Source organism: Pituophis catenifer, unplaced genomic scaffold (assembly GCF_029215685.1).
Source record: "Pituophis catenifer annectens isolate HBS135680 unplaced genomic scaffold, rPitCat1.0.hap2 SCAF_3, whole genome shotgun sequence".
NCBI lineage: Eukaryota > Metazoa > Chordata > Lepidosauria > Squamata > Colubridae > Pituophis > Pituophis catenifer.
In genome coordinates this window covers 158,470,767-158,497,030 of record NW_027256883.1, presented here as the reverse complement: position 1 = coordinate 158,497,030, position 26,264 = coordinate 158,470,767, and the positions used below count along the sequence as shown (strand labels likewise).

General features: G+C 38.9%; 1 protein-coding gene across 1 annotated transcript in view; it reads right to left on the bottom strand.

Moving 5' to 3' along the window:
* BTBD19 (BTB domain containing 19) overlaps positions 1–26,264 on the bottom strand; it is a 53,872-nt gene that overhangs the window by 9,884 nt on the left and 17,724 nt on the right. Inside the window, exon 4 of the mRNA XM_070939600.1 lies at positions 2,221–2,280. Within this exon, the coding sequence (XP_070795701.1) occupies positions 2,221–2,280 (60 nt within the window). The remainder of the gene's footprint in view (positions 1–2,220; positions 2,281–26,264) is intronic.

The following is a 26,264-nucleotide window of genomic DNA, read 5'->3' as shown; positions in this document are numbered from 1 at the left end:
CTTTTGTTACAGCAAAGTTTTTCATCCTCCTGCCGCATACACAGAATATGTGCTATTGAACTGAGATAGCCTACATAAACAACACAGAAATGGCTGCACCACATCATGTGGCACATCCTGTTAACTTTCACACAGTGAAACCGAACAATCCAATGCAAACAGAAGCAAAGTAAAGCAAAAAAAAAAACCAAACAGAACAGGAATCATTGTATTCTGTGTTTGATCTCTGGCTTAGGGAAATGTTGAAAGCTGCCACCATTTCGCATGATGGTTGCTCTTATACTGTATTTCACTTTCTGAATATGGTTCTGCATGTCAGCTAATATGGAATGAGCCAGGATAAATGTTTGTTGGTGTTGAAAGGCTTGCAGTACAAAAGCCCTTGGCACAGTGGGGTACTTTATAATATCCCTGAAAAAGATCTCCGAAGTGGGGGAAGTTCAAAGACAGCAACATTTCATGACTGGCTTTCAATGCAGAATAGAACTGAAGTCGGGAAGGGGGAGGACATGTGAGAGAAGCTATATGTTCCTTCCCCCTGAATTGGAAAATCCCTTTTTTCAATACTGAAAATTGCAACAGTAATGGGTTTCCAATGCTTCTCTCACCACCAGATTGGTGCTGTTTTTCCAGATACGGTACTTTTCCAATAATTCAGGTTTTTTCCCTCAGAATTAAAACTGTAATAGTTATAATAAGAGTATTTGCGACTTGTTTTGTCCAAACCCTGAGAAACACATCATGACTCTTCTGGTAAAGAGACTCATTTACCAGAAAGCAAAAATATCCTGTTTAGTTCCATTCCATTGCAGTACCTAGTCTTTGTATAACAATTCATTTATTGTCCCAAATGGCTGGAGACTGTAAAGGGTCTGGATGGAAAGGAACAGACTCAAATTCAGCCTTAGCAATACCAAGTAACTGGATATCTCGACCACCTGATTTTGGAGAATGTCCATCTTTAGCAATAGCACTTATATAACAGCCCATAATGCTTTACAGCACTCTCTGGGTGGTATACCGTGACAGCATATTGCCCTCAACAATCTGGTCCTCATTTTACTGATCTCGGAAGAATGGAAGGATGGGTTAACTTTGAGTCCCCTTAGGATCGAACTCTAAGCTGTGGGCAGAGGTTGCCTGCAATACTGCATTCTAACCACTGCAACACCAAGGCTTTTCAGTTGTTAATAGGGCTGCTCTTTCCTATTCAGGATTAGTACACAATTTGGAGACATTCTAGACTTGCAGCTCCTCCTTGAAGAGCAATTAGTATCTAGTGCTAGGAAAGCTAGAACTTCATCCTATAAGCCAGAGGCCCTCCAAATAGACACTCATGCCTCAGTCATCCTATATATGGATTATTGCAATGTATTCTATATGGGACTATCTGAAAGTCCTCTTGGAAGCTGCGGCTGGTCCAGAATGCAGTGACACAAATAGTATTGAGCATGCCATGGCAATCCCTGTTTTGTGAGCTGTACTAGTTGTCAGTTAGTAGAATTCTGGGGGCAATTCAAGCTTCTGGTTACTATGGTACTTCATACCATAAGGCCTCGCTATTAGGTAAACATATCTCTCTTATAGCATTTTTTCTTTCAATAGTATTTGCTTGTCTGCTTGTCTGCTAATCCACTTATCAACGCATTTCAACATTATTCCCTATCTCCATCCAACTGGTAAGATGGAGGCAAGCGATGCTTACTCATCACGGCTTATCAGGAAAGGTGATTAACTGCAAGTTTGCTAGTGCTAGTCTTTCCATACCAGTTGCTCAACATAGGTAGTCTATGATGAAGATTTCTACCACTGCTGTCTGTTTACAAGCAACACAACTGATTTCATGTGTTTTTACCAATTAAGGCATTGCATGTCTTTGAATTCAGCCTAACAACAAAGAATTTGCATAGAATTAGACAGCTGTCAATGTCTGTAGCAGTGGTGGGTTGCTCCCGGTTCACACCGGTTTGGGAGAACCGGTAGTAGCGGTGGTGGGAGGCTCCACCCACCCACCCGGAAGTCATCAAATAAGCTCTGCACATGCGGAGAAGCTTCTGCGCAGGCACAGAAGTGGCACGCGCGCGAGCGAACCAGTTGCAAAGATAAGTAAAACCCACTACTGGTCTGTAGCTTTGGCTTTCTGGGAAAGATCTCCTGCTTCTAGCCTTAAAGTGATTCAGGGAGTGACATATGATCAAGCCTGGGAACATCACTACTTACCTGAAAGGCCTCACATGCTTGGTTCACGTTTAGTGTGTCTTTGATGAATTCAATGCATAGCTGAAATAAAAAAAAAGACTGAGAATGAATGAGATGTGTATTGCTGTAGTGACTCAGCATCTCAAGACCTTACGCAACAGGGATAGGAAAGCTAAGACTTTTTCCCAGCAACCCTAACTAATAGCAAAGGAAATTGAGAGTTGTAGTTCAACAACATTTGGTCAGCATCACATTTCTTACTGTTGTAAAACTGCAATGTATTTTATTGGGGAGGGTCATCTTTTTAATGTGGAATGAGGGATTCACATTTCTGCTTTGAAATCCAGTTCTGAATGTTGCCTCTGTTCTGGAGTCTCTTTCAACCAGAAATTTTCTCACTGCTAGCTGAGAGCTACTTCATATAGTATTACGGAGGAAACTGACCAAAAGAAGCATTTGTCTTGGTCACAAATCACAGTTCATCAGCTGTATGCCAATAGTCATATATAAATGTTTCTATAAGAGCAGGTTCTCATTTATTCCCTAGGCTTTGCATACAGAAAGCAGGCAATAAGGACATCTGAAGGAATACCAATTATCTTTCTGGTGCGTAAGAAAAAAATAGCAGAAAATAAAAATAAATATTCCTGGAAACTAAAATTTTGCTAAATTTTTTTCTTGCCATATGGATTCATTGTTAAATTTGTATTGACAGAAAATTCAAAGTTCAAGAAGCAGTAGATATAACTTGATTTAGTAGACAATTTGGGAAAAAGGAGTGCCTTTCTCCCAAATGTCAGTTAAGCCCAAATTTACATCATTAGTGTTAGTTAAAGCCAAATGTACATCAGTTAAATGTCACTTAAACCCAAATTTACATCATCAGTGTTAAATTAGATTGTGTGATTACAAAATTGATATTTTGTATCATTTGCATTATGAAATAAATTGAAGTATAGGACATAAAGCTGGCAATTGCATAGTTATGCAAATAACGTAAATTGACCCAAGTGATCTAAAATACATCAGTTATGCAGGGCTAGGCTGCTTCAGAAAGAACGAGGTTTGCATCCAAAGAGACTGGAGAACCAATAGAATATTGGTATACAGGTGGCGTTCCTAACTTCCATTCTGCAATTGTTATAGTGAGCACCAGGAAATCTGCTTGAATTAAACTACCAAAATATAAAGGACAATGATTCTAAAATGATAGTAAATATGCCTATATGCAAATAAAGTGATAAATAACAAAACTGAAAGAGAGACAGAAAAAGAATGTGTGTGTGTGTGTGTGTGTGTGTGTGTGTGTGTGTGTGTGTGTGTGAACAAAGATTGCTGCACTGATAAAAATCAGACAAAGCTTTAGATTTTATCAAAAAGCAAAGCTGACAATAAGGGAAAATGTATATAATTAACGCAAAGCGGAAAGATTCCATTCTTCTGACAAAAGGAAAAAGTTTACTCTATATATGATAGTCTTCAGCTCAAAAGACTCCAACTTGTGTTAGCACATTAGCAGGAATTTGTAAGCACTAATGGATTAAATGTTCTGGGCCTAGAGTAGGTCTGCTTACACACCTACATCACTGCTGTATGACAGTTTGCGTGGAAAAGGTGAAAAATCAAAAAGCACAGCTTTTTGAAAAAGCATGTTTATAAGTTTTCTTTTTTGAATGAGGAATTGATATGTAATTATTGCTAAATACAACTATGTTCTTGGAGAATTAAAATATCTGAAGGCAAAGCTGTAAAGTTTATTAGGAATTATTATTAGAGATGTTACTGATTGTATTTAACAGTAAGCTATGGTTTAGTGCAATGACTAGATTAACACACAATATTAAGGTGACCAACTTTTTTACAGTGAGAAGGAGGACACAAATAAATTGAAGAAAAAAAATATCGTAAATAAAAGAAACATTTCATTCATTGCAACAATGAGTCTAATGCTGAGCACATTGTAAGCCGCCCTGAGTCTTCGGAGAAGGGCGGCATATAAATCAAATTAAAAAAAAAAAAAAAAATGCGTGCGTGTGTGCCGTGTCGTGTTTTGGTAAGAAGTAAACAAAGCCACTTGTATATGGCACAGTCTTGCGCACGGCGCACTCTCTCAAAACAGTTCTCCTGTGTGGAGCGCATGCATCTCATAATCGCGTCTCACCACACTGTACCGAGCCTTGATGAATCGTCATGTCAAATACAAATACGTCACATCACACGCAACGGATCGGATCGGCATCGATCGAATACGGAGATTTACAGATTAGTCTTCAAATATGGAAAAGGAGGACATGTAGGAGGACACTTTTCGAGAGAGGACAGAACTTACAAAAGAAGGACTGTCCTCCCTAAAGGAGAACGATTGGTCACCTTAACAATATACTAAGCTAAAACTAAATAAATCACGATACAGACTCATGCAATATGTGAACCCAGTCACTCTGTTGCCGCATTAAAGTTTATGCCTCCCATAAACTTCTGGAGTTGGGGGCCATAATATTTTTTATGTTACTGCTATTATTAAACATCTTTTTTGTTTTGGTTATAACATATATGCACTAAGCCCGTGATGGCAAACCTATGGCATGCATGCCACAGGTCGCACACGGAGCCATATTGGTGGGCACGCAAGCTCAGCTCCGGTGCACATGTACGTGCCGGCCAGCTGATTTTCGGGCCTTCTGGGCCCACTGGAAATCGGCAAACAAGCCATTTCCGGCCTCCGGAGGGCTTCTAGGGGGTGGGGAAGGCCATTTTCACCCTCCCCAGGCTCCTAGAAAGGCTCTGGAGCCTGGGGAGGGCACAAAGCGGGCCTACCGGGCCCACCATGCCATCACGTGCCATCACGTGCCAAAAACGGGGGAAGCATGGGGGGGGCGCACACACATGCGCAGGGGCGGGGTGCATAGAATTATGGGTGTGGGCACATGCGTGCGTGATTCCTCCACGATCCCCCCGCTTTTGGCACGTAATGGCAAAAAGGTTAGCCATCACTGCACTGCACGGCAGTTCGGCGGTTTGAATCCCTAGCGTGAGCAGGGGGTTGGACTAGATGACCTCCAAGGTCCCTTCCAACTCTGTTACTGTTATTATAAGTCCCTACAGTTTAACGAATAAGGTAACTCTGGGAGGTTAACATATATAACATATACCGGTAATATATATTAAAAAGAGATGTAGTAAAAAAGTAAGAATAGAAAAAAAAATATCTAACAAGCTATGTAAGAGAGGGGAGGGGAAGGTAACAAAAAAAGAATTAAAAAATTCAACAAAGCCTTCACACAGTAATTTATATTAATTCTAAACATTAAGGAAAAAATAATATTAGCCCAATAAAATTATATAACTTGCTTCAATTCTATCATTACAGCTTAATTTTTGAACAAACTGTGACCGTATAGAATCAAAAGGTCCTGCCTTGCCTTTCACGCAAAGTTAATTCAAATGTTGAAAAATCACAAATTTCATTTAGCTAACTTTTAAAGTATGGAACACAAACAGTGTTCCAGGAAAACTTATCAGGTAATCATATTTTTTCCCCCAGATTCCAAGCTCAGTATTTCCAAAGTTCTTCACAAATGAAGTGATTCCAGATTTGGGGGGGATATATAGCTTTTAATTCCCCTCCAAGAACTTAGTTCAGCATGGCAATAATATCTACCAATAAGGAATTATGGGAAGACTCCAACGTATGTACCAATATTCTTTCAAATGTATCATTTTCTGTGGTACAGAAACAATAATAGCCAACCTTTTTTAAAACATTCTTTGAGGGATCTAACAGACCCTAGAGAAATTTTTGTGCTGAATGAATCAAATATTTAAGTTATAAGAAACATACGTATCTATATTCCTTATAATCTAGACTGAAGATCTGCAATTGGGCTAAGAGGGAAAACACCATTTCCAGAACAGAGCATTTAAAGCTGTCTTTGGGCTACATCAGTTGAAGAGAAAGATGAATATATAGAAAGTGACATATGTTGTCTCTCATGCAGTATGCTCAGTTCTTAGGCCACAACCACACAGAATCCTTGCAAGTTCAACTAGATTGGAGAAGGCTGTTTATAGGATGTATCTGGACAGTTGTTTATAAAAGGCAGAAAGTTGACAAGCAGGTAGTCCTTGATTTTTCAACCATTTGTTTAATTGACTGTTCAAAGTTACAACAGCATTGTAAAAAATGACTTATGATTGATCCTTGCACTTATGACCAGTGCGGTATTCCCAAGGTCATGTGATTGGGCCCTTGGCAACTGGCATGTATTATAATGGTTGCAGTAACCCAGATTCACTTGATCACCGTATGCAATCTTCCCAGATGACTTCCAACCAGTGGTGAAATTCAAATTTTTAAATTACCGGTTCTGTGGATGTAGCTTGGTGGGCATGGCTTGGTGGGCGTGGCTTGGTGAGTGTGGCAGGGGAAGGATACTGCAAAATCTCCATTCCCATCCCACTCCAGAGGAGATACTGCAAAATCCCCATTCCCACCCCACTCTGGGACTAGCCAGAGCTGGTATTTGCCAGTTCTCAGAACTACTCAAAATTTCTACTACAGGTTCTCTGAACTACTCAAAATTTCTGCTACCAGTTCTCCAGAACCTATCAGAACCTGCTGGATCTCAGCCCTGCTTCTAACAAGTAAAGTCAATGGGGGAAACCAAGTTTGCTTAACAACTACTGCAAAAAAGGTCATCAAATTGTGTGTGACTGACTTAACAGTCACATTACTTAGTGACATATATTCAGTGGTGGGATTCAAATAATTTAACAACCGGTTCTCTGCCCTAATGACCAGCTGGGTAGGCATGGCTTGGTGGTCATGTCACCATGTGGGCATGGCCAGCTCAACGTCACTCACGTCGATGGGCACTTCACCTTAGCTATTACAATGGGTTAACCAGAGAGGCAGTTTCTGTAAGCAGGGCAATAAAGATTAGGCTAAAACAACACCAGAATGTTTCCTTCCTGCCTTCCTTACAGGATTATCCCTGTCAAGTGGGGAAAAAAACAAAATAAGATTTCTTCCAATAACCGGTTCTCCGAACTGCTTAGAAAGTTAACAATCAGTTCTCCCGAATAGGTGCAAACTGGCTGAATCCCACCACTGCATATATTGTGATCATAAGTCGAGGACTACCTGTAAACAAATTCAGAGGATTTGTCCCTCAAAGCCATACTACACACTCCATGTAATTTTGTTTTAATAGGCTTTGTAGCACTTAGTTCTGGAAGGGGTCTGTAACTTATGTCACAGACTTCAAAATCCAGCAACTTTGTACCTATTATTGGGCTGGTAGCATATATTTTAGGATGGAAATTTCAGCAACATATGAGCAATATAGGAATAAAAACTCTCCATAAATTTAGTGGAATATAATGGAATACCAAATGGAATACAAGAGTATTTTAATTACAACAATAGTGCCTCAATTCCATAGATAATGTGATTTAATCTCTCATCTGGCTAATACTGCAGCTGACACAGAATTTACCATGCCTACCTTTTTATTCTTTTTATTCCTCCATTTTTTTCTTCTTTTCAGAGGTCTTGCACTTTGAATACAGAATAGCAATAGCACTTAGACTTATATACTGCTTCACAGTGCTTTACAGTCATTTTTAAGCAGTTTACAGAGTCAGCATTTATTAACAACCCAACAATTTGGATCCTCATTTTACCAATCTTGGAAGGATTGAAGGCCGGTGAGATTCGAACTAGAATGCAGAATTAGCCTGCAATACTGCATTCTAACCACTGCACCACCACAGCTCTTATACTATACATTCATAGTTATCAAATACTGAAAATATTAATTATTAAAAGTTTATTTCTATTCTGCCTTCTACAAAGATAATAGTGTAGAACTAGATTAACTTTACCAAGGACAGAAGGATTCTTTTTTGTACAAGCACCCTAGCAGTGCACTCTTATGCACTACAATATAAGGATTGTGTTTGTGTGATATTGCCAAGAAAAGTCAGTGCTAGTTGCATGAACTCAGGATATTTGACACATGAAAATAAAGCACTCCAACCATTCCAAATTTAATTGCTGATTCTCTTAGCTTGTTCTAGACTCCCCATGTTGTCTAAATTCAGAAAAGAGAATTAAACTACCTTAGCTTTACTTCTGGAACTGGCGCTTATATGGGAGACTAGTCTAGCACAGAAATGGGGTTACCAAATTTGCCTGTTTCTTCCTGGTTTACTCTAATGGGCACAGAAAGGTAGCTGGACAGGAGCTGAATCTTACCTTAGGCATTCATGATATTTTTATCAAAATTGGGCTACTTGAGATTTAAAACATCTTAAAGCAGTAACAAAAGAACAGAAAAGGACAGCCTGTCAGCCACTGCAAAACATTCTGTAATACTGTGCAATACGAACAACCCTGATTTAGCAACTGCCTTATTTAGCAATCATTTGTAGTTATAATGATGATGAAAAAGTAACTTTGCAACCAATCCTAGCATTTACCATACAACCTTTACCGGTGTGTAAAGCAAAGGAAAGCTGCTGTAAGATCATGAACACAGCTGTGATTTTACTTAGTGACAGAGTTACTTAATGACCAAGTTACCAGTCCCAATTGTAGTCACTATACGAGACCACCTGTACTGTTAAAATATCTGTTAAAATTGGTGAATTCTTGAGTTTTCCCATCCTCTGGCACTGAATCATCAAGTCCTCCACCTATGATTGATATCACGAAGTTAACTAAACAGAAGTTCTTCTGGGTTATTATACACTACGTATACTTCTGGATGATCCAAAATCTGGAACTAAATATTCTTTTTGTATTAAGTAATAGAGCTGGTATGTTGTGATACAGTAATAACAGGGACAACTAAATGTCAGGCGACACATGTTGATGGAATGAGTTTAACTTTGGAGAAATTAAATCTTCCATTGTTAATAAATTTAAAACATTTCACACTGTGAATTTTAAGAAAGATGAGGAAAAGGTCAATAATAACATGGGTTTCTCCTTGACTGGAAAATATAAGAGAAAATATTTCTTTTATCTAAACCTGTTCTAGCTTGGTTTTGGTTTTCTTTTGCCATCTGTAGCCAGATTACAAACTCTTATTCATTTTGCAATGATAAAACAGGAAGGCTGGAAAAAAGCTTATCTTGGACCAGAGGGCTGGTCTTCTTACAGAGTCATATGCTGCTTACTCATTTATGGAAGAAGACACAATTTTGCACTCACTCACCTCTTGTTATTGAAACTTTCTATAGAATTTCATTTGACTTTTCATCCCTACTTGCAGTCTCTGACTTCAGAGCTATAAATATTGTTCTGGTAATGAGCAGAATACCAGTGGATCGGAAAATAAATGACTGCAGAGGATTATAATGCCCTTTTGGGGTTTCCCCAGGTACAGAATAATCACCCACCCACCATTATTAGCAGTGCCAATTACTGCGTATGCATGACTCATTATGGCTCAACAGTGGGATCCTGATAATTTTAAAAAACAGTCCCCTTTAATGTGATATGGAAGAAGCCAAAATTAGCCTTCGCTGAATCACAATGGGTCTTATTCACCCTGCAGTACAAATGGAAAAGTGTTATTCCTATGAACTCTCCTTGTCAATCTATTTTCCCACTTTCACTAATTTAAGTACAGACATTACCTACTGAGGACTTTTGAGTTGCAAATTTTTGCTGAAACAAACCAACCTATTCGCATCCAGAAGTCAGGAGAAAGCTGGGGCAAAAAACAGCTTTGGGTGCACTCCGTACATATGCAGCATGTCAAGTTTCCGAAAGCTTTGCAAGTTGACACAGCACACCAGAAATAATTTACTCCTGCTCTTTCCCAATCCTATGAGCCCTTAGGTTGGATAGAATCTAGATTCATTCATTGTAGCCATCCCTACAATGAGATCAAGCAGCTCAGGAAAGGTTGGAAGGACTGTACAATAGCAGCATCCCCCCAGGCTTGTCTCTGTAACTCTTCTTCACAAAAATGGCTTAACAACTACACCCTTGAAGAAGAGTGATCCTTGCAATAGTACACAATGGCCATACTGCCTCTTCTGTCCCAAAATTAGGACTGATGCAAGACATAAAACCTGGTTGGACAGGTCTCACTGAGTAGGATTTTCCTTTCTTTTCCAGCCAGGTCTCACTGACACATGCCAGGTTTGCCCTCTTATCCTTGAGTATATCATTAAGTTTTATTGCAGCCGGATTTGGCATTCAAAAGCATCAACCTGTGCCCAGCTGTTCAGTTGCCTGGGTCTTGAGATGAATTTGGAGAGCCAGCAACAGATTGGCATTGAATGTTAGTCTTTCTTCCTCTGGCATTTCTCATTGTATTTCCCCCCCCATTCATCACTAGTATTACCTTTTCTTCCATCTTTACTTCTCCTTAGCTAATGACCTTTCACCTCCTTGGTGTTCTTTAATCAGTGCTATTTTTTTTCCACTATCCAGAATCAAGAAAACTGAAAAGGGGAAGAGATTTTAACTTTACTTCCTGACCGACCATGTTCCTATAATCACTACTTGCTGTTGGTCCTTTCTTTTTACAAACAGTCCCCTACTTAAGAACAGATTACATTCCGAGAGGCTGTTGGCAACTTGGTTTTGTTCACAAGTTCAACAAACGTAAAAATACGCACAGTGCAGTTCTTGCCTTGCATGGGTTGCAATCCAGGGGGTCTTGGCTGGTAGCAGGAGGAGCCATGTGGGGAGAGGTATGCGTGTGTCAATTTCTGGCACGTGACGTAGGTACGTGGCGTGCTAGAAACTGGCCATTTCCTACTTTCTCCCAAATTCCCACCACTGCCCAGGGTTTGCTGGACCTGTGATGTGGCTTGTGTGGGGTAATAACTTTGCTGTCTGGAGCTTCCAGGTCTAGTAAAAGTCATAGTCTGCACCTGAAATCTGAAGAGTTGCATCAGTCTTCAGGGAAAAAAAGAGAAAGCAACAGATGGAAATGTTCATATATTCCTGCCTCTATCTGCTATTGTTTCCAAAATTATCTATATTGTTCGTTATATTCAGCCTCATTGACATCAAGGAAACATCTTTAACAGTCATGTGGATTCTATGTAAAGCTATTTTGAAATGAAACCTACTACACAATAAATTGCTTATTTACATCTGTTTCATTAGGTTAGATATTTTTCAGCTTTGGAAACAAGAACTACCATACAGTTGTCAAAGCCACTCCTATGTATTCCAGGGTAAAACACATTGCAAAACAACTTAGTGACTTCCCCCATATTTGGAGTTTACCATAACACTTATAAATTACTTTGACGTAAAAAGTGCAACGTTCTATTCTGTACATGCAATTCAGAGGTGGGTTTCAGCAGGTTCTGACCAGTTCTGGAGAACCAGTAGCAGAAATTTTGAGTAGTTCGGAGAACCGGTAGTAAAAATTCTGACTGGCCCCACCCCATCTATTCTTGGCCTCTCAAGTCCCAGCTGATGGGGAGGAAATGGGGATTTTGCAGTATCCTTCCCCTGAATTGGGGAGGGAATGGAGATTTTACAGTATCCTTCCCCTCGAGTGGGGTGGGAATGGACATTTTACTTCGCCTGCCACGTCCACTAAACCATGCCATGCCCACCTAGCCAAACCAGTAGTAAAAAAAATTGAAACCCACCACTGATGCAATTCATAAAAGAAAAATTATGTATTTAGTTCTACCTCCTCACGCATATCAAACATGTAAAAATTTGAAATATGTCATAGCAAATTATAAACTATCAATATAATAGTTTATATTGAACCCACTGCGGCTGGGTTCATATGCTTTTTAAAAAAAGGTTTAACCATGTTTTGAATATACCATAATTCTTATTCATGCACTATGTTATCCTAAAACCAAACAATTCATGTTATAACCTAATATGATATAAGAACTCAGCTTATGCAGTTAGCTTATGGCTCAGTATATTTTATCATCATAGAAAATTGCATTGATTCTATATATTGTGGTTAAATTTGTCATAGGTAAGTGTAACATATGAATGCAACTGTAGTCACATGTCATATTCACTGTTAACCTAATCATATTTTATTCAATTAAACCAATTTTCACAGCACACCATAAACTAAATGTATAGATTTGATTTGCTACCATCAGCTGACTGACATCTAATCATTAGGATTTTAGCTAAGGATCTTTATTGGTCCTTCTTGAGGATGCAGGAAATGAACTTGGAATATTTTATATACAAAGAATATACAGTAGTTTTTGTTAGTTAGCATTGCTAACTTCCTGGGAGGGAAGACAGCTAGTTGTAGCGGACAATCTTCTGAAGAGAAGATCAGTACATGTGAAATGCATGTACTAGCAGTTCCCGCCAATGTTTCAGTTGAATTAAAAAAAGACAGTAATAAATGTGAAAACTTACTGTTCATTCTTAACCTAACAATATGCGTAGGCAGCCAGTTCAGCTGAATGATTAGAAAGAAAGTACTCAAGAATAAATGAGAACAGAATATTTTTTGACAGTTGTTTATCAAAAATCAGAATATATTATAACAACAGATGCCCCCATTCCTCATATTTGGTAGTTCAAAATGAGGTATGTAATGTTTTCCCAAACTGTGTATTAGCATTATTATGTTGCTGATATTAATATTACACAAATTGCACCTCATTATTTTTAAGGGCATGTGATTTTGGATGCCTTACAAAAAAATATAGTTCCCACTTGGTGTTACATTTTCTTAAGTCTGCTAGCAAGCATTATACGTGTATCCATAGCAACATTTCTGATGTGCTCAAAGCAACAACAACAAAAAAATTGTAAGAGTTAAAAAAGAAAAAAATCCTTGTTATAGAATTATGAATGATGTTGAGCACTGGTGTCAAACTCGTGTCACGTGACATATCTTGATGTATCACCGTGTTTTTTGCCTTTGCGGAGCCAGGGTGGGCGTCACCTGCGTGTGACACGTCCAGCCTGTGGGGCGCCAGTTTGACACCCCTGCTGAAGAGAAAACTAACTGCAATGTTTCAATCTCCTTCTCCAGCATGGTGCCCACTGCACTGGCCTTCAACTACCATAATCCAAAAACCAATATGGCCAGGGAATTGGATCTTGTGGGATTTGAAACATACAGTATCCAAGTTGGGAAGAATGGAATTATAATCATAATGAATCATAGTATGATCAGTTTCCAAAAAAAAACCTCTTTTAAAGAAAATTTCAGCAAGGATACCTTTTTTCACAACCACAGTTATTAATTTACCATTAATTAATGTTTTTGGTACAATTAAAAATAGAGAAATTCTATTGTCCTTTGCCTTCTTAACCCATGATTGTAATTATATATCTAATCCAAGTTCTTCAATTTTAGTCAATTAATTCCTTCTTATTCAAACAGATCTAACTGAAACACAGCATCATAAGGGCTGCAACACTACCAGAAGGGCCATAAGAGGTCATAATTAACTCTGAGGGATGAATAAGGGCAAGGAGTATCCAAGAAGGGCATTCAGCAGCATTACTGCTTTGGAAGACAGGATAAATTACACAACACCACAATGTGTAAAGTCTTTAGCAGAGACACAGACATGAGGGCAGTAGACAGTTACTAATATGGGGCAGTCAACAATAGTTATTACATCTAAATAAAGCAGGGTCAAAGTATTGAAAACAGGGTTGAATTGAATGTGAAACAATTCAGGAGACGAGATCTGGCTCAATCCATGTCTCCATGTGAAAAGTACAATTAGAAATATGGGTTTGGAAAGCTATATGGTGACAACAGTAAATCAAGCTGTTATGGATCTGCAGCTGAGCAATATAGATAGGATATAGGTAGGTAGGTAGATACAAAACTAGATTGCAATCCTTTGATAGATGTAAAAAAAAAAGGGGGGGGTTTCAACAGGTATAGAAAAGTCCCTTTCCACCCAATAAGCAAAAAACAGAAAAATGTTTAATTTTGTTATAAAATACCTACCCTGTTTCTCCGACAATAAGACATCCCCTGATAATAAGCCCAATTGGGCTTTTGAGCGCATGCGCTAAAATAAGCCTCCCCCTGAAAATAAGCCCTCCCCCAAAATATTTAAACGTAGAGGTGGAAATCAGGTAAGATGGCAAGAGGAGCCCCATCTTGCTCCATGCGCCCCAAAATAATAAGACCTCCCCGAAAATAAGGCCAAGCGCTTATTTTGGGGTTCAAAAAAATATAAGACAGGGTCTTATTTTTGGGGAAACATGATATTTATGTGGCCCTAGTTTATTTTTTATTTGTAAAATTTATTTGCCGCCCATCTCACCAAGAGACAGCAAATCCTTTGAGAAATCAGATCTTCAACATAAAAGTTTACTGATAAATAACAGGAAATTCAGGAATGCTTCTTTAAATAATAATAATAACTATAGATGGGGGAACAAAAGCTGCTTCCACAGGAAACTTTTAAGGTGCAATAGTTTATTATAGTAATTTTCTGGAGCATCCAAATTATAGCCCTCAGCCTTTAATTATTAGCCCATGACTAAATCTGTGAGGCCTTGTTTATCAGTGAATGCATTATTCCACATTCCATACTCCTACTTCTATTGTTGCATAATATGCTTGATCAAAGTGATGAAGGGATGGGGATAGGGCAGGGGTGGGCAACTGTGGCCCTTTTACAACCTGTGGACTTCAACTCCCAGAATTCCTGAGACAGCCAAGCTGGCTCAAGAATTCTGGGAGTTGGTCCACAGGTCATAAAGGGGCCATATTTGCCCACCCCTGGGATAGGGGAAAGAACCATTTGCAAAAAGTGTGTACAGGTAGTCCTCAACTTATGACCACGATTGAGCCCAAAATTTATGTTGCTAAGTAAGACATTTGTGAAGTGAGTTTTGCCCCGTTTTACGGCTTTTCTTGCCACATCAGTTAAGTGAATCATTGCAGTTGTGAAGTTAGTAACCCTGTGGTTAAGTGAATCTGGCTTCCCCGTTGACTTTGCTCGTTAGAAGGTCACAAAAGAGGAACACAGGACCCCAGGACACTGCAACTGTCTTAAGTATGAGCCAGTTGCTAAGCATCTGAATTTTGATCACGTGACCATCGGGATGCTGCAATGGTCATAAGTGTGAAAAATGGTCATAGGTCACTTTTTTCAGTGCCGTTGCAACTTTGAATGATCACTGAATGAACTGTTGTAAATCGAGGTTTACCTGTATATAATGCAAACGTGGTGATCGTTACTCCTAGACATTCGTTCTGCTCTTTCCCACTTTGCAACTTATTCCCAAGTTCTGAAAATGGTTTCTGAACAGTTCAGAGTACACAGTCATATATATAAACAGCTGCCATGCAGGTATAAATGGACAATAAAAGGCAGAGACTGGTTTGGGATCTTGCAGCAACAATGCCAAGTCTAGAAAGAAGCAGCAAAACTGTAAAGATGCTCATACAGATCACTTTTGCAAGGGAACCAGCTATCCTCTGCTGACTGAAGAAATATAGTCATCAGCTGATTTCAAGTACAATAAATAAATTGTATAAATACATATACATGTAATGCTTTGATCCAAAGGAGAAATGAAAAGTCCTTTGGGTCCCTGTTCTTAAAGTAGCTACATCTTTTCTTTAAATTGTAATCATCCTCTCCAGTTGCTGTTTGATTCTGAAATGATGGGTTTATCTCTGGCGGAGATCTCTTTATCTCTTTAATAGCGGAAGGCACCAAGCTTACACGGAAGCTCTCATTTTATAGCTCAACAAGATTATTTTGGATGGTGCAACTATAGAGAGCTGAGAATACACTTTCTAGGGGAATGGTCATGATAAACACTTAAATAGCTGAAGTCATGCTAGACTCATCATTCAGGAATTTAGTACAGGGAGGTTTCCTTGCCTGCCACGTGGCAGCTGAAATAAGATGATCTCACCTCCTTCCCAGCCATCGCCAAGGCAGCTTCCAGGGGAAGAGACGGAATGAAATCAATGATTCTATCTATCAGGGGTGCTAGTCAGTAGGTATGACAGGTTCTGGAGAACCGGTAGCGGAAATTTTGAGTAGTTCGGAGAACCAGCAAATACCACCTCTGGCTGGCCCCAGAGTGGGGTGGGAATGGAGATTTTGCAATATCCTTCCTCCAGGAGTGGGGAGGGAATGGGGATTTTGCAGTATCCTTCCCTGGAGTGGGGTGGGAATGGAGATTTTGCAGTAGCCTTCCCCTGCCATGCCCACCAAGCCACGCCCACTGAACCAGTAGTAAAAAAAATTGAATTCCACCACTGCTATCTATCCAACTCCAATCTCTTTCTTACCCCAGATTTCCAGTAACAACTTTTTTCTCCTAGGTAATACAGGTGGTCTTCAATTTATGACCACAATTAAACCCAAAATTTCTGTTGTCAAGTGAAACATTTAAGTGAGTTTTGCCCCATTTTATGACCTTTCTTGCCCCAGTTGTTAAGTGAATCACTGCAATTGATAAGTTAGTAACCTGGTTTTTAAGTGAATCTGGCTTCCCCATTGACTTTGCTTGTCAAAAGGTTGCAAAAGGTGATCGCATGACCCATAGCATGGGTATGAACCAATTGCCAAGCATCTGTATTTTGATCACATGATCATGGGGAATGCTACAAAGGTTGTAATCGTGAAAAATGGTTTATAAGCCACTTTTTTCAGTGCTGTTTTAACTTTGAACGGTCACTAAATGAATGTAAGTTGAGGACTACCTTTATTCTGAACTGGGGATTCATTGCCTCCTCTATTTCCTAAAGTCCCTTTGCCCAAGCATGCCCACATTCCATTTTTATAACAAGTAGCCCAGATCACACTGCTGATAACGTTCTTTCCATGCATTGCTACCTCCTGGTATGCTGGATTTCTAGCTTAATCTTTTTCTTTCTTTCTTGCATACCTGCAATATATGATCTATTTGAAATTCTTTAGTGATTAGAGTTATAGATTAGCTAAAGAAAATCCAGTAAAGATCTGTGTCCCAATGGTATGATGAGAAAATTTCAATGTATGTGGTTTGTTCAGATCACATTTCTCCCCATGGGAAAATCTACCCCCAGAGCCTGGGAGAGCAAAAACACATGGCTAATCCATTATGTTTGGAAATTCCATTAATCCCCCTCATTTGGGGTATCCATGCTCCCTCAGTGACAGAAATTGGAACCTCTAAAAGTAATTCAAGTGATAATTATGATATACAACCAAAATAGTGTTGCTATATTATAGTGTGTATCAGCATGCTTGGGAAAAAGCAGAAAACATTATGAAGAAGAAAAATGACCCGAGAAGACAAACATCTCTGATACAGTTAATCCAAACGGATTAGCGAGGAATTAGTACACTGAACAGGCTTAGAATACTAACAAGTGAGGAACGAAAAATGAAAACTGGGAAAAAATTAAAATTAAATGTAGAATCTTGGCTAGAACTCTGAACAGCAGAAATCCACACTGCTGCGCTTTGCTGTAGATCCCACTTATCCTACCTCAATATCAGGATGCTGAAGGCAAACTTGAAGATAAGGTTGGGTTCACCTTTTCCAGGAGATATATGGCTGGCCAAGGGGTGGATTCTAAAATTTTTTACCACCAGTTCTGTGGGCGTGGCTTATTTTATGTGCATAGTTTGATGGTCATGTGACAATTCTTTAGGATTTAGCAGAGGTACTGGTCTACCAGGCTTTTAACTGCTTGCAGAGCTGTACTGGTTCACCCATTTGTTCTTGGAGCTTTCCGGTCTACCCATTTGTTTTTGGAGGCACCGGTCTACCCATTTGTTTTTCGAGCACACTGGTCTACCACCACACTGCCTTTTAACACTGATCAGCTGTAGGGCAGCGCTTTGAAGCCCCGCGACAAGAGTTTAAACAGTTTTTTTTCCTTCTAGCCGATCAGCTGGGACTCGGGAGGCAGCAAATAGATTGGGGGCAGAGCCAAATAAAAGGTAAGAATAACGCGGGGGCAGGCAGCTCCCGAAGAAAGAGAACTTGTTCGGTGACGTCATATCGTCACCGCTACCGGCTCAGCTGAATTGGGTCGAACCGGGAGGAACCCACCACTGGCTAGCCCATCTAGAAACAATGTCTTTTCATGTTCTTATACTAATTGAAATAAGGCAATGGGACCTCATAGCCAGGGAGGGAGGCCTCCCATACACCTGCAATTTTACCAACTTTTTCCATCTATTTGTTCTAGTCCACAGAATCATTTCCTCCATTACTCAACTGCTGAACAGAGAGAGGAGATGTTGGAGGAGATGACGTTTTTAAGTTCCTGATTCTTCAGTCTCCCTTCCCTCCTTGCCTGCTCTGCTAACGGGCAGGAAACAGTTTGCTACACTTCTGAACTGAGTGTAAAAGGTGACACTACTCATCAGTATCATGTGACATCCAGAAGGTTATCCATGAAAGTAAGACTGAAATGTTCCCCTATATCTTGAGATATAAAAAATGCAATAAGCATTTCTATGAATCTCTCACAACGTTAATTCAAACATACTATCTGGGTTCAAGACAGGTACTCAACTGCCACAATTGTGTTAATGAATCTTCAATGAAAAAAAACCCTGCAATTTGCTGGGTTGGCATCACATGCTAAGATACAAAATCAAATCGCTGCCATAGAGTTTTACCTCAATAGCCCTGTTTTAATGTAATAAGTGCATAGATGAAAAGAGTGTTCCTCTTTTTTAACAAAAAAAAAAAGAATCGCATATTAAACAGAACTGTATGACACGGCAGCCTTATAAAACATAATTCAGGTCTTTATGTTGTACTACAACCATTACTTCTTACTGAAAATCAAGTATGTTCTTCCCAACGGAAAAATAGACAAGAAATTCTCAATTTCAGTGCTTAATCTGAACCAATATTCAGCAGGCACATAGTACCTCAGAGCATACACAGAATGCTTTCGCTCATGCCAATCTCCACATCATTCCTCTTCTGGAATTAGGAATCAAACTTTGACTAGAACCCTTGGAACATCACCAGTCAGAATCTCCATGTTGCATAAATCATCCTGAAAACTCTGGGGAATTTTTATTTCTTTAACTCTCAGATATACATTAGCAGGAACTGAAATGTGGTTACATATAAGCACTGAAGGTTCTTCTACTTGCAATCATCAATGCTAAACACATGATCCTCTTTAGACTCTGAGACCAAATTTGCACATGGAATAAAGACACAGAGTTTTTACTTTACAAAAATAAACATTCTTTAGAGTCAAAGAGTAAATAGAGTTATTGCAGGTTTGTAAATGCTCCCTGTATCAACTGTGGGTGCTTTAATGGATCTACCCTACTATCTTAGGAATGTTAGTTTGTTTATTTAGCTTTTTCCCCCTGCAGCCTTGTTTTGTTGATAATATTGTCTAAAAATAACATTCGGATAACCCCCTGCACTTCATGGGAACGGCAATCTGCATTCCTCTAACACGACTGCTATTCTATTCTAGCTCTGGAACAGGAAATTATTCTTCCGAAAGCAAAAGCTTGGAAGATAAGAAAAGTGATGAGCCTGCCAGGAAATTGCCACAAAGCATATGGGCCCCAGCCAGCTCTGTGCAGCTGCTGACTCATAGACAATGAGCAACTTGAATTTGTGGACCACAGATATTGTATACTTTCAAAAGTTTTATTAGGAAAAGCCGTAACAAAGATTTGTGTCAGTTCTCAGTTGAACAGATTAATGGGATCTGTGTTACGTCTGCCGACAGAGCACCTTAGGCAATGAACAGTATCTCTTTAAATAGGGGATAGTTTTTGTTGTTGTTGTTGTTTTTACGCCATAGTACAAAACATGAACAAGCTACTCCCTATTCTTAAAATAGCATTCCCAAATCTGCAGGCTGTTCCTCCATGCCTAACTCTAATTCTCAGCAAATGGATGAGAAAAGATTCAGACACAGATTTTGTTTTCAGCTGAATTCCAGTAATAATGGAAAGAACTTACTTAGAAAGTAATAATCTGAAATTGGGGAAAACATGTCACGCAGAGGGAAAAGATTACACCTTCTCCTCTGACTGACACTCATGATCCTGATTTTAATTTCTCTCTCACCCATGTGAATCAGAGAAAGTGTCTAATTTCAAGGGGTTTAATTTTTGTTTGAGGACAAGACAAGAAGCAATGGATGAAAACTAATCAAGGAGTGAAGCAACCTAGAACTAAGGAGAAATTTTCTGACAGTTAGAACAATTAATCAGTGGAACAACTTGCCTCCAGAAGTTGCGAATGCTCCGACACTGAAAGTTTTTAAGAAGAGATTGGACAACAATTTATCTGAAATGGTTTTTCCTGCCTGAGCAGGGGATTGGAGTAGAAGAACTTCAAAATCCTTTTCAACTGTTCTATTCTATTCTATTCTATTCTATTCTATTCTATTCTATTCTATTCTATTCTATTCTATTCTATTCTATTCTATTCCAGAGCTAATTAGAGGCCCTTTGCAATATGCATATGATTTAGGGTACTTAATATAATTCCTGGAAATCCCCAATTTTTTTTTTATACTGAGGTACAATCATTTACATGTGGAGAAGAGTTGGTTGGATATGAAGTATGTTCTATTTGCATCTGCTTTGGTTTATCCAAATTCAGATGAAAGGATTAGAAATGCCTACTGCTTAGAAACCATAGCTGACATCCGTGGCATCATTATGACTTCTCTCGCTTCTATTTCAATCTTTTTGTACTTTCCTCTTAGTTCTAAAGACAAAATTGACAGTGAATATTCCTGATTATCCTTAACTATCATGCCAATTCTGCAGACTAGACCAATGGATGAAATATTTTTAATACATAACCATCCCCTATTTATACACTCTGTAATCTGTAATAATATGTTTCTTCCAAGAGAATTTGAAAGGAAAGATGGTGTGAAAACAAACCACAAGCTCTACCATGAAGGCCAGGAGCATTGCACGCCCTTTGCCAAAAGGACAGAAGAAATGCAGCCTCTCTCTTCAACTTGCTATCTCTACAGTGAGGGCGATAAGTCAGAAACAAATGTATTACTGTGGTTCTTAAATAAAACTATATAAACAATATAAACCAGAAGTATGCGGTATAAAAGTAAATGACCTCAAAATGACTTTTGTCCTACTAGTCCACCAAGAGCTATTATACTGTACAAGGCTTGTCCTGGAAGCACATAATGCTAACCGGCTTGCTATGCAAGCATGTTTGGGCCTGGATAGTGCCTAGATAAGGGAGCTTGGTTCACACATCATCACACTCAGCTTTTGCATCTCAGAATAAAGAGGCTCTTCAGTTTTTATTCTATGCACAAAATTGGGAAATCAGGTTTAAGGAGCGAGCAGCAAGTTATCTGCAGTTATTGCTGGAACATTCCCACAGTCATTTTTTTAAAAAACTTCTTTACTTCCCCTTTTGTTGTTGTTGTTGCTGTTATTCTATTGCTTTACATGTACACTGAATGCTTTTGCACCGGAGACAAATTCCTTGTGTGTCTAATCACATATGGCCAAATAAATAATTCAATTTAATAAAGTATTCCATTCAAGAGGCACTGAAACTAGAGACCAAAAGCAGAAGCAGAATACCTGATTGTTACACAAGTGTAATAAAGGACTCCACCAGTGATCCCACTGATGAATGAAGCCTTAGAGCAAGGGTGTCAAACTGGCGGCCCACGGGCCAGATGCATCACATGCAGGCCACGCCCACCCCGGCTCAGCAAAGGCAAAAACATCACGATGCATCGTGATCAGAGGTGGTATTCAGCAGGTTCCGACCAGTTCTGGAGAACTGGTAGCGGAAATTTTGAGTAGTTTGGAGAACTGGTAAATACCACCTCTGACTGGCCTCGCCCCCATCTATTCTTTGCCTCCTGAGTCCCAGCTGATTGGGAGGAAATATGGGTTTTGCAGTAACCTTCCCCTGGAGTGGGGTGGGAATGGAGATTTTACACTATCCTTCCCCTGCCATGCCCACCAGGCCACACCCACCAGGCCACGCCCACAGAACTGATAGTAAAAAAAAATTGAATCCCACCACTGATTGTGATACATCACGTGATGCGATCAAGTTTGAGCCACCGTTCCCTAGCTTAACAGAGCAGAATGTTTCCCACCTATTTGACCTTTAAGGGTGCTGAACTTTTCCCAGCAAGTTAGAAAAAAAATAATATGGGAAAAACACTTGTCATGCCAAAGTTATAGCAAGTAGGTCAGAACAGATGTTGTAAAAAGGCAGAAGCTGAAAACAATAATCTTGAAATATATATGATCTTCTATCTTATCTATTTCATGTAACCAGTCACTGGTAATCTGTGCTGGCATGTCTTTTTCTAGACAGTGAATTGATCATTTTGAGACATGCTGATTGTGTCCATGGATAACAAATTATACCTCTGCCCGTGACTGCTGGGCCTGGTAATTGAATTAGCTTGTTTCTTAGAACAATTCACAGAAAGAATTATTTAATGTTCACAAGATGTTGAAAAACCCACAAGTAAAATCACAGTGCCTGATTCACATATGGTGGGTTTGTTTCATTTTAACTTACACAATGTATGAGCTGAACTAAGGTACTCTCACAATAATTAAGGAAATACGTTCTAAAATAAAAAAAAGGAATCTCAGCCCACTTCACAGGAGCAGAGGTGCAGTGACTCTCTAGGCTGAATTTCCCCATGATGACTTGACAGCAGCTTGAGTTGACCTGAAGCCCTTGTGTCTTCAGGGATAAAACCATACAATTTCCTTAGCAATAACATGATAGTGATTCGTCATACGGCATTGACTGCATTTTAGGAGACGAGTAACATTTGATAATTAAGTAGGCATTGTAAGTGGAAAGCTGTGTTAGTTTATGATGGGGAAAAAAAATCAAAAGCCTCTTTTCAGGCTAGCAATTTTATTAATAGCGTTCATGAACTGCAGCATTAGCTTCATCCAAAGCATAGAAGGGTTAGATTGATGTATAGATTAAATTGGGGCAGGGGGTGGGAAATGGAGGAGACAGGTTGGTTAGGAAGGTGCAAGTTACAGGTGAGACAGTTTGCAAGTATCCTAGCAATTAGTAGTTGTAATGCATCTGGTGAAATTGCAAAATCATATGCCTTCTGATAAAATGTATTGACTGGAAAAGGTACTACTACCAGATTCCTGAATTTTTTACTATCAGGTAATATGGCTACTTATCGTGCTCCATATGGGATTAGAAACTGCATTAATGTCAACCTCAGCATTTATGTTAAACCAAAGAAACGTTAGAAGTTTACTTAGATAACAAAACAATATTTAATTATTTTTGGCCCGCTATATTAAGTTTCACATAACAAAGGGTTAAATATTTTTAGGGCTCCAGGGGGGGACAAGAAGCTGAAAGATATAGAGAAAAACCTCAAGAACTATGTAAAGGCAGTAGAGGAAGACCTGCAGATAGTTTCTTTGTCAAAACATTTGCACATCTGCAAGAGTTTGGCTCTCACACCAGGGATCACTTCCACCCTTGTCTGATCCACCAGAAGTTGTTAGCAACCCTGTCCCACTCACTCAGAGTCAAACTCAGATGTTGCTGGGAGATATTGGGGGAGGGGGAATGAAAGCAGCATACATTCTCACCAATTCCCAGTGGGTCAGGTTGTAAATCAGTCAAGTCTAGTGTTAAAAATCAAAGGGCAAGAGGAACTCAGCCATCTCCCCAGAAAATTCACTGATGTTTTTGTTTCCTTGTTCCCTTGGGAGAATCTCACTTCCAGTGTAATTCAGTTCCATCTTTTAAAGACATTTTCTCCTTAAAGCAAGAGAACTGACTGTTGACTAGATGCTCTGGGACCATATGTTTGTTGTTCTAAGATCTGTGAAGGACAACAGCACTGATAGTATAGCTGGCACACAATGCTTTTCCTGTCCAATTCTTAGAAGAGCTATAGGAGCAAATGCACCACAGGGTTAAGAGATCTGATTTGATATCCTGTTGCACAGTTCACTAAATGTATTATCCTAGACTCTGCATTGGCAGGTAAGCTAATAGTATTTTACATCCCCAGAAACAGAACAATATTTCTAAGCCCATCATATGAGATAGTATACTTCCACCCTAGAAGTCTTTGGTTACAGGTAACAACTCCCATCACCTCCAGCCAGCATGATACTGGCCAACAAAATTTATAAGAATTTTAGCCTAATACATACCATCCTGCCCTATAGATTTATACTTTCTTTTCAGCTGGCCCTGAAAAATGGAACATGACTTCAAATTAGCTGGCAAGGATTTTTTGGCCTAATAAATTATGACCTATAAATGTGATTGATAATTGATTAATGCTTCAGTGCTGGTTCTTGTGATTTATTTAATGTATGATATTTTATTTGACTGGCTGGTCTCCTTTCTGTTGAAGAGCAATTGAAGTATTTGATTACAATAAACCCCAAACCTGTTTCTCGTGTCCTTTACAAAGCACTCAGCAATGCTCAATGGCAGGACCAGCTGTTGGTATCATGCTATTCCCATTTTTATTAAACTGGTAGTAAAAAAAAATCAATATGTCCACAATTTGTTCTTTTACATTTAGAAACACTACATTGTCTTGCCAAAGTATATTCACTTATCTTCAGATAAGGATTCGCTTACTTATGTAGTTACAAAATGCTGAATCTATACAAAATGAGATAGAGTTGGAGTTTCTGGGAAACTTCAATCCCTCTGGAATTAAACAGACTGTGCAAACATTTCAGCTCTTGTTTATTTAACTCGGGGGTGGGGGAGTTTAAACTGGAAAGGTTGAATCAGAAAGAGATAAAGCTGCAGTGTGGTAATTGCTACCTGCTATTGGTATGGATATTTTGAAAACTATTTATAAGTGAAAGAAATTGAATTTTAAGAAGCAACATTTTTGAAAAGTATACATATGGGATATCCTGGAGCTAGAGTGGGCCACTTCTGGACACATTTACAATTAGAGAGTAGTCTGATAACGTATTTTAGCATAAAAGTATTTAAAGTGTTCACTTTATCAGATACAAGGAGTAGCTAAAATGATATAGGATTTAACTTGATACAATTGACAAACATGCCAGAATTTGCATAAACGAATTAATAGATAGACTCAAGTTTGACATCAGAACTCAGAACAAAGACAAAATAATAACAAAGCATTTTAATCTCTCCAGATGCTCCATACAGATCTCAAAACAACTACTATGGAACAAAAAAACTTCACCAACAATATTCAACAAGAGACTGCTAAACTCCTATACATCACATGGTTTAGGTTTTCTTAGACAATCTGGACAAACACAATAGGTTTTAATAATTAAATTACAATTGTTAATTGATAAGGTATTTGCAATCTGATTCACCAATAACTCGCATGGACATAACCACAGTCTTCTTCCTCCTTCATCCCACTATCATTCTAATTTAAATTCTACTTATTTTAGCTATTCATTTCTGCTGTAGTTCACAAAAGCTGATGCCTTTTAATAAAATTGGTTTGCCTGAAAAGACGGCATCAGATTTCTTCTGATTTTGGCTACCACAAACCAACATGGCTCTTCTCCTGCAATTTTTTATAATTTTACTTTACAATTATCTAATTCTACTTTTGTCTCTCCTTGTTGCAGATTCTATTATTCCAATTTTTCTGTTCCCGCACAATTTTTAAAATATCTGCATTACAATATTGTGTAAAATCTTCAAGATTGTACCATCATATTTTCCAAACCTTTTTTTTCTTTTGTTTAATCTCCAAGAATTCCCACATTCTAGACACAATATTTCTTCCTAATTGCCAGGGTCATTAATTCCTTCTTAGTCAGACTTTGTGAACTGTCTTGTGTTGTATGGATGTGTTCATCCAAATGTAGTTTCCTGCTACTCCCACATTCTAAGATACTTGTATCAATTGGGAAACTCCTGATGGTCACATAAGGCTATTCTTGGATCACCAAGTCAGCAAGGAAATGACAGTTATGACAACTCCTCAGGGAACAGTGCCTAGGGCTAGACTTTTAAACCTGCTGGAGAACAGATGGATAAGCTTATGTCTGTAGCCAGCTGTCACTTCTCCCTTGTTTGTTTCCACGATTTTTCTTCTATTCTCTTCCTAAGAAAGAAAGTCCCTCCAAAAGCC